At 45.8% G+C, this 7,500-nt stretch overlaps 2 protein-coding genes across 5 annotated transcripts in view; one reads left to right on the top strand and one right to left on the bottom strand.

Annotated features, from left to right (window-relative positions):
- The window catches only part of clic5a (chloride intracellular channel 5a), a 7,136-nt gene extending 3,167 nt beyond the window's left edge, over positions 1–3,969 (top strand). For 3 of the 4 annotated variants that reach the window (XM_014210595.2, XM_014210594.2, XM_045723300.1), the window contains 5 exons: positions 2,094–2,203; positions 2,275–2,400; positions 2,484–2,590; positions 2,676–2,857; positions 3,157–3,969. In XM_014210595.2, coding sequence (XP_014066070.2) covers positions 2,094–2,203; positions 2,275–2,400; positions 2,484–2,590; positions 2,676–2,857; positions 3,157–3,321 — 690 coding nt within the window. In that variant the 3' untranslated portion in view covers positions 3,322–3,969. Of the gene's footprint in view, positions 133–2,093; positions 2,204–2,274; positions 2,401–2,483; positions 2,591–2,675; positions 2,858–3,156 lie in introns of all 4 variants that reach the window. The other variant, NM_001141833.1, reaches the window with a different exon arrangement.
- Positions 3,970–4,512: 543 nt separating this feature from the next.
- Positions 4,513–7,500, bottom strand: part of LOC106610915 (RUNX family transcription factor 2) — a 5,318-nt gene continuing 2,330 nt past the window's right edge. Inside the window, exons 2-7 of the mRNA XM_045723526.1 lie at positions 7,332–7,500; positions 6,970–7,126; positions 6,788–6,892; positions 6,516–6,623; positions 5,351–5,446; positions 4,513–5,268 (exon numbers count right to left, since the gene is read on the bottom strand). The exon at positions 7,332–7,500 is cut by the window's right edge and continues 43 nt beyond it. Coding sequence (XP_045579482.1) covers positions 4,910–5,268; positions 5,351–5,446; positions 6,516–6,623; positions 6,788–6,892; positions 6,970–7,126; positions 7,332–7,500 — 994 coding nt within the window. The 3' untranslated portion in view covers positions 4,513–4,909. The remainder of the gene's footprint in view (positions 5,269–5,350; positions 5,447–6,515; positions 6,624–6,787; positions 6,893–6,969; positions 7,127–7,331) is intronic.

Below are 7,500 nucleotides of genomic sequence, written 5' to 3'. Positions count from 1 at the left end.
GAGAACACAGACGGACAATACACACATACACACTCTTGCAGAAGATAGTGCACACCTGTTAGAGCAGTGGAGATGACTGACACGTCTGCAGCTGAAGAGGAGAAGGACCCTGATATTGAACTTTTTGTCAAGGTTGGGGGTGTGTGTGTGCCTGCGCGTGTGTATTTGAGGATCATGTCTTTCTGCTGTATGATTATCTGCTGCGTAGTGTGTGTGTGTATTGTTGTTGTTGTTGGTTTCCTGTGGCACAGGGCCAGAGTAACCCAACACGCATGCGAGTGTTATCTCTGTCCCCTGTCCCCTCTCTCCCCTATACCTTTCTCCTCCTGTTCTCTGCTGCCCCCTCTCTCTTTCTCTGTCTGACAGATCAGATCTACTGAGTTATTTCTGGTTCTCTAAGCAGTGAAAGCAGGAGGTTAACTGGTTAAATGGTTCAGTCATGTTGTGGCTCTAGTGTTGCCAGACTCATTCTTATGAGACTCATTTATACCTATTCATAGCTCCCTGATATGCAGGTCTAATGAGGTAATGGTAGTTGGTATAGTGGGGTAGTTAGTATGAGGTAGATTTGGGCGTATGTTATGCTAAATAAACAATGGATTTGCATTAGCGTTCATGTTACTTGCCTCCTGCCATTTTGAGGTGTGTACTGGACTGTTTGGGGGTAGTTAGTGTAGTTGAGGGGAAGTTGTAGTAGGGGTAGTTATATTGTGGTGTAGCCTATATGTAGTCGGCCTTTTAGTGGTTAGTTACCGGGCAGTGTGTGTAGTAGTAAGATATGTATTGGTTGATATTTAGCTGGTATCTGAGGTAGTTCTAGGGGTAGTTAGCTGTATATGAGGTAGTTCTAGGGGTAGTTAGCTGTATATGAGGTAGTTCTAGGGGTAGTTAGCTGTATATGAGGTAGTTCTAGGGGTAGTTAGCTGTATATGAGGTAGTTCTAGGGGTAGTTAGCTGTATATGAGGTAGTTCTAGGGGTAGTTAGCTGTATATGAGGTAGTTCTAGGGGTAGTTAGCTGTATATGAGGTAGTTCTAGGGGTAATTAGCTGTATATGAGGTAGTTCTAGGGGTAGTTAGCTGTATATGAGGTAGTTCTAGGGGTAGTTAGCTGTATATGAGGTAGTTCTAGGGGTAGTTAGCTGTATATGAGGTAGTTCTAGGGGTAGTTAGCTGTATATGAGGTAGTTCTAGGGGTAGTTAGCTGTATATGAGGTAGTTCTAGGGGTAGTTAGCTGGTATATGAGGTAGTTTTGGGGTAGTTAGCTGGTATATGAGGTAGTTCTAGGGGTAGTTAGCTGGTATATGAGGTAGTTCTAGGGGTAGTTAGCTGGTATATGAGGTAGTTCTAGGGGTAGTTAGCTGGTATATGAGGTAATTGTAGGGGTAGTTAGCTGTATATGAGGTAGTTCTAGGGGTAGTTAGCTGGTATATGAGGTAATTGTAGGGGTAGTTAGCTTAGTACGGTAGGGTAGTTATGATGTGATAGTTGTTCCAGGGCAGTGTGTCCAGTGAGGTGTGTAATGGAAGGTTGATATATTATTCATGGTGTGTCTGGTGTCCCCTTACAGGATCCTTTTTCAGCCATCGCCATTGTGTGTGTGTGTGTGTGTGTGTGTGTGTGTGTGTGTGTGTGTGTGTGTGTGTGTGTGTGTGTGTGTGTGTGTGTGTGTGTGTGTGTGTGTGTGTGTGTGTGTGTGTGTGTGTGTGTGTGTGTGTGTGTGTGTGTGTGTGTGTGTGTGTGTGTGTGTGTGTTGCCAGTCTGACAAGGCCTGAGTGTATAGGGCAGTGATTTTAGTAGCCTAAAGGTTACAGGTAGCTGTAGTCATATTGTATTGTTTTGAGATCCATGCACAAATTGTGCAACTTGAAAAGGGTATGATACTGGCTCAAGCAATATTTCAATAACTGTATGTGTACTAATGTCTGCAGTGTGTGTGTGTGTGTGTGTGCGTGTGTGTGTGTGTGTGCGTGTGTGTGTGTGTGTGTGTGTGTGTGTGTGTGTGTGTGCGTGCGTGCGCGTGCGTGCATGCGCGTGTGCGTGTGCGTGTGCGTGTGCGTGTGTGTGTGTGTGTGTGTGTGTGTGTGTGTGCAGGCAGGGAGTGATGGGGAGAGTATAGGTAACTGTCCGTTCTCTCAGCGTCTCTTCATGATCCTCTGGCTAAAAGGAGTCGTCTTCAACGTCACTACAGTCGACCTGAAGAGGTAAAACACACACGCACACACACACACACTCTCAGATATACACTAACCCATCTGTGTGTGTTGTCCTATAGAAAGCCAGCTGACCTCCATAACCTTGCTCCAGGCACACACCCACCCTTCCTGACCTTCGAAGGAGAGGTGAAGACGGACATCAATAAGATAGAAGAATACCTAGAGGACATGCTGGCTCCACCCAGGTACACACACACACACACGTGCATGCACACACACTGTAAAAAGTCTAAATAAGATTGTGTTTGTTAACGCTGGTGTTCCTCAGGTACCCTAAACTGGCAGCTAAGAACCGGGAGTCCAATACGGCAGGAAACGACATCTTCGCCAAGTTCTCAGCCTACATCAAAAACATCAGGCCAGAGAACAACGCAGGTACAGACACACACACACACTTCACTGATCTAGGTGGGTTGCCTGGGTTTGTGTGTGTGTAGTAATGTGTGTGTGCATCCTGCAGTTCTAGAGAAAAGTCTCAACAAGGCATTAACCAAGCTGGATGAGTTCCTTCTGTCCCCGCTGCCAGAGGAGCTGCAGGATGGCAGAGATGTGGCAGAAGGGGGGTCTATACGGAAGTATCTAGACGGAGACACATTAACACTGGCCGACTGCAACTTACTGCCCAAATTACATGTTGTCAAGGTATTATTCCTATTGTTATTATCCAACTACAGACAGAAAGTGATGATCAACCAATTACAGAAGTGGACTGTATCAAGATACAGTATCTCTTTACCTTTGGTGTTTTATTCAGATCTGTTTGTGTCAGGCTGTCTGTTCCAAGATTTAGTGTTGTGCCCTAAACTCTTATGACCTCAAATAACACCTTCTGCCCATACAGGGCACTCCTTTTGGCCAGAGTCACCGATAGGTTTATATGGTTATGGTTACTGTATCAGAAGTGATTGTGACTCTCTCCATGGTGTGTGTTCTGTCTCCAGGTGGTCGCTAAGAGATACCGTAACTATGAGATCCCTGCAGAGCTGCGGGGTGTATGGCGTTACATTCAAAATGCCTACAGGCGAGACGAGTTTACCAACACCTGCGCGGCTGATGCAGAGATAGAACTAGCCTATCAGGACGTGGCCAAGAGGCTGTCCAAGTGATAATGCCTGGAATCATTACTCTGTGTAGTTTTTCTAAATGAATAAAATCAGGTTTCATTAAATCCAATAAAATAAACCAGACTCAGTCATATAAAACCTATTTTAGTATATCCTGCTTTCTTTCAGACTTCTGGACTTTTAGACTTTTACTCTAATAATTGTTTTTTTTATATAGTTCCAGCTGTCCCACAAAAATACATTTTCAGAGCAAGGGTGGCGCAGCAAGATGATCAAGAGGTTAATATTGCAAGATTAACTTAATTCAAGATATATGATCTTCGATCTTTATAATATGTTAATATTTGAACCGTTTTATTACAGTAAATTGGAGCAAAGAGCAGTAATCTAGGATGAAGAGAAAGTGCTATTTGAATGGATGAACACAGTATTGATAACACACAGTATTTTTGGCCACAGTAGATTTCAATGAATAGTTGGTTAGTAGATGAATGAATGATAGGGCATGTGATTGTGAAGTCCAAGTGTTTTCCCAGACTGCACCATCCTGTCACAGAGTTGTTGTGTGTATTGTAAAAGCAGGAATTGACAACAAAGTGGTCATATAACTATACTGATTTGATCATAAGTTAACAAATGTCAATGAGTGTTATTGCTCTAATTTAAATAATAAATCTATTTTCTCATAAATGAGTTGTCTGGACTCTTTACTGTTACTCAAGTAATTAACATTCTCTTCTATGAAAAAATAAACAAGTGAGTGTGGGAGGGTGCATGCATACAGAAACCACATGCTCTCCCCCTCTGCTGAATAAATAATGATGTTGTTACAATGTGGAGGAGATGATAGTTATGACTGGACATGACAGGAGAGGAGGGACAGAAACAGGCAGACAGAGTGCCCTAACCATAAAGTCTTGCACTACAACATGCACTGAACCAGTGATTCATTTTGTTTTCCTGCGCCATGATTCTGGCATTGAACAAATCATCCTCCTGCTAGGCAGTTTCAGTGGTGCAGTACACTTAACACATCTCAATTCAACTTGTTATGGAAAGATATGAAACGTGATGGGGTTTAGAAAGGAAACATGTAGGCCTAACCTAACCAGTAAATAGTGGACTTCTGAGTTTTCAGCACCATGGACAATGGAATGTATTCATTTGATGGCTCTGTTCTAATCAAATCGAGACCATTTTATTTTGTTTGGAACTGAATTTATCAAACCTGTTTTCATTAAACCAATCCTTTATTTGATTAAATTAATTACATATTATTCAATCCATTAGCTATTCATTTATCATTTTTTGTAATTTCATAGATAACTGTTTGGCATCAGACAATAAAATAAAACACAATCGACCAAACATACCTGATAACCGATAATAAGCCTACCCATTACCAACAATAACCATAAAATAACACTACATAACCATAAAACTCAGAAGTACATTTTGTACGAGTACATAAAACACACACATAGAACTACATAGAGCTACGTAGTGCATCTTAGTATGATTAATGGGAACAAATATAAATGTAAAGACACAGGCGTAAAACACTAACCATCAGGTTTTGATTGATTGATTCTTGATTGATTTATTGATTGATTGCACCATCCTGTCCGAGTCAATATGGCCTCCACACAGGCTCCTCCCCCCTACTCTCTGTTTGATTGGCCAGCCCGGCAGTGGGGGCCTGGTCTCCTCCCGGCCCAGAGGTAAAGTGGTTTGTCCTGTCCCCCTCTGGCAGTGAGATGTAGTGGTTGGTCCCGGCAGAGGCTCCATAGTAGAGGATGGGGCTGCTGCTGGGCTGGAAGAGTCCACTGTGGGAGTGGGGGGGGAGAGTGGGGAAAGGTGGGGGCAGGTACGGGGGTGGAGGGGGGGTGACGGAGTAGGGGAAGGAGGAGAAGTGCATTCTGGGAGTGGACGAGAATGAGGAGAGGGGGGGAAACGGGCGATCAAACCCAGCAGCCAGGTCACACACACCTGGAAAACAGACACACACAGGGTCAGAGGGCACATCACTGTGTTACTGTGTGTGTGCATGTGTGCATGCATGTATGCCTACCTGAGAGGCCAGTGGTTCTTGAGGATGAAAAGGGGTAAGATTGATCATTGGTCCAGGGGGGGGAGGAAAGGGGCCTAGAGTCTGAGAGAGGGAAGGCTGGAGGGAGAGATAATGAAAGGAGCAGGGGATAGAGAAAGAAGGAGGGAGGGAGACAGGGAAGGAAGTGAGAGAGACAGGGATGGAAGTGAGAGAGACAGGGAAGGAAGTGAGAGAAACAGGGAAGGAAGTGAGAGAGACAGGGAAGGAAGTGAGAGAGACAGGGAAGGAAGTGAGAGAAACAGAGATGGAAGTGAGAGAGACAGGGAAGGAAGTGAGAGAGACAGGAAGGCAGTGAGAGAGACAGGGAAGGAAGTGAGAGAGACAGGGAAGGAAGTGAGAGAGACAGGGAAGGAAGTGAGAGAAACAGAGATGGAAGTGAGAGAGACAGGGAAGGAAGTGAGAGAGACAGGAAGGCAGTGAGAGAGACAGGGAAGGAAGTGAGAGAAACAGGGATGGAAGTGAGAGAGACAGGGATGGAAGTGAGAGAGACAGGGAAGGAAGTGAGAGAGACAGGGAAGGAAGTGGGATAGACAGGGAAGGAAGTGAGAGAGACAGGGAAGGAAGTGAGAGAGACAGGGAAGGAAGGGAGAGAGACAGGGAAGGAAGTGAGAGAGACAGGGAAGGAAGTGGGATAGACAGGGAAGGAAGTGAGAGAGACAGGGAAGGAAGGGGGAGAGACAGGGAAGGAAGGGAGAGAGATAGGGAAGGAAGGGAGAGAGACAGGGAAGGAAGTGAGAGAGACAGGGAAGGAAGTGGGATAGACAGGGAAGGAAGTGAGAGAGACAGGGAAGGAAGGGGGAGAGACAGGGAAGGAAGGGAGAGAGATAGGGAAGGAAGTGAGAGAGACAGGGAAGGAATTGGGATAGACAGGGAAGGAAGTGAGATAGACAGGGAAGGAAGTGAGAGAGACAGGGAAGGAAGGGGGAGAGACAGGGAAGGAAGGGAGAGAGATAGGGAAGGAAGGGGGAGAGACAGGGAAGGAAGGGAGAGAGAGAGAGAGACAGTGATGGAGGGAAGGAGTAAAAGAGCAATGAGTGTTTCATATAGTTACTAGTATCTCATGAAAATATCAGTAATCTTTGGCCCATCGGTATACACAGAAAGAGTTTTACTGCTCTGTTTTCACCTCTTGTTGGAGGGTTGGTGATGTTGTTGAGGGGGTGGAGACTCTGCATCGGCATGGCAACCCTGAAAAGCCCTGTTTTTGGACCCACCTCCAGCTTCTGCCTGTGACCTATCAGAGAGCAGCATACACAAGTAGTTATAGCCCTCTTTAATCAGAGAAGGACACAGATGTCCCTGTCAAAAACCTGAGTCTGTGTGTGTGTGTGTGTGTGTGTGTGTGTGTGTGTGTGTGTGTGTGTGTGTGTGTGTGTGTGTGTGTGTGTGTGTACTCACGGCGTGGCTCTCTAGGTCCATCTACAGTAACTTTGATAGCTCTGTGGTACGTGGCCACCTGGGGAGGACTGGTGAACACGGTTATGGTCAGATTAAAGCTTTTACCTAGAGAGAGAGAGAGAGAGACATGTTAAACACACACACACACACACTCTGTTGTACACAAACACACACAAACACACCTCTCCCACTGCGTCCTACAAAGCGGAGGTCATTGAAGCGTGCTGTGCGTGATGTCATCAGCGTGGTGGCGTTCCGTAGCTCAGCTGAACAGTTCTCATCATTCCCTGCCATCACCGTGACTAGAACACCGTCACTTACATCACCCAGGGCAACCACCTGGAGAGGGAGGACGGAGGGGGGATGGAGGACAAATGAAATAGGGAGGGAAAAGATGCTCAATGGTCCCCTCACTAAACCTTTCAGTACCTCTCCCATGTGCACACTGTGTACTTTAAACACTGGCAAGCTGAAAGAAGGGGACTTTTATTTTGACATGAGGTCAAGTGATGACGACTCAGAATCCAGACTTTGTGTGTGTTACCGTGAAGGCACGTGGCAGAGTCTTGTTGCAACGCCAGTGTGCGGGGAGGCTGGACACCAGGAAGTTGGGGCTGTCGGTGGGCCTGAACTCAGCAGGAATGTCCCCTGTACTCCGGGGGCCACTGTCCTCATGCTGAGCTGTCACTCCCACTGTCCCATCTCTGGTCTTA

Source organism: Salmo salar, chromosome ssa09 (genome assembly GCF_905237065.1).
Source record: "Salmo salar chromosome ssa09, Ssal_v3.1, whole genome shotgun sequence".
NCBI classification, from domain to species: domain Eukaryota; kingdom Metazoa; phylum Chordata; class Actinopteri; order Salmoniformes; family Salmonidae; genus Salmo; species Salmo salar.
The sequence above is the reverse complement of the archived record's forward strand: the minus strand, read 5'-3'. Positions and strand labels throughout refer to the sequence as shown.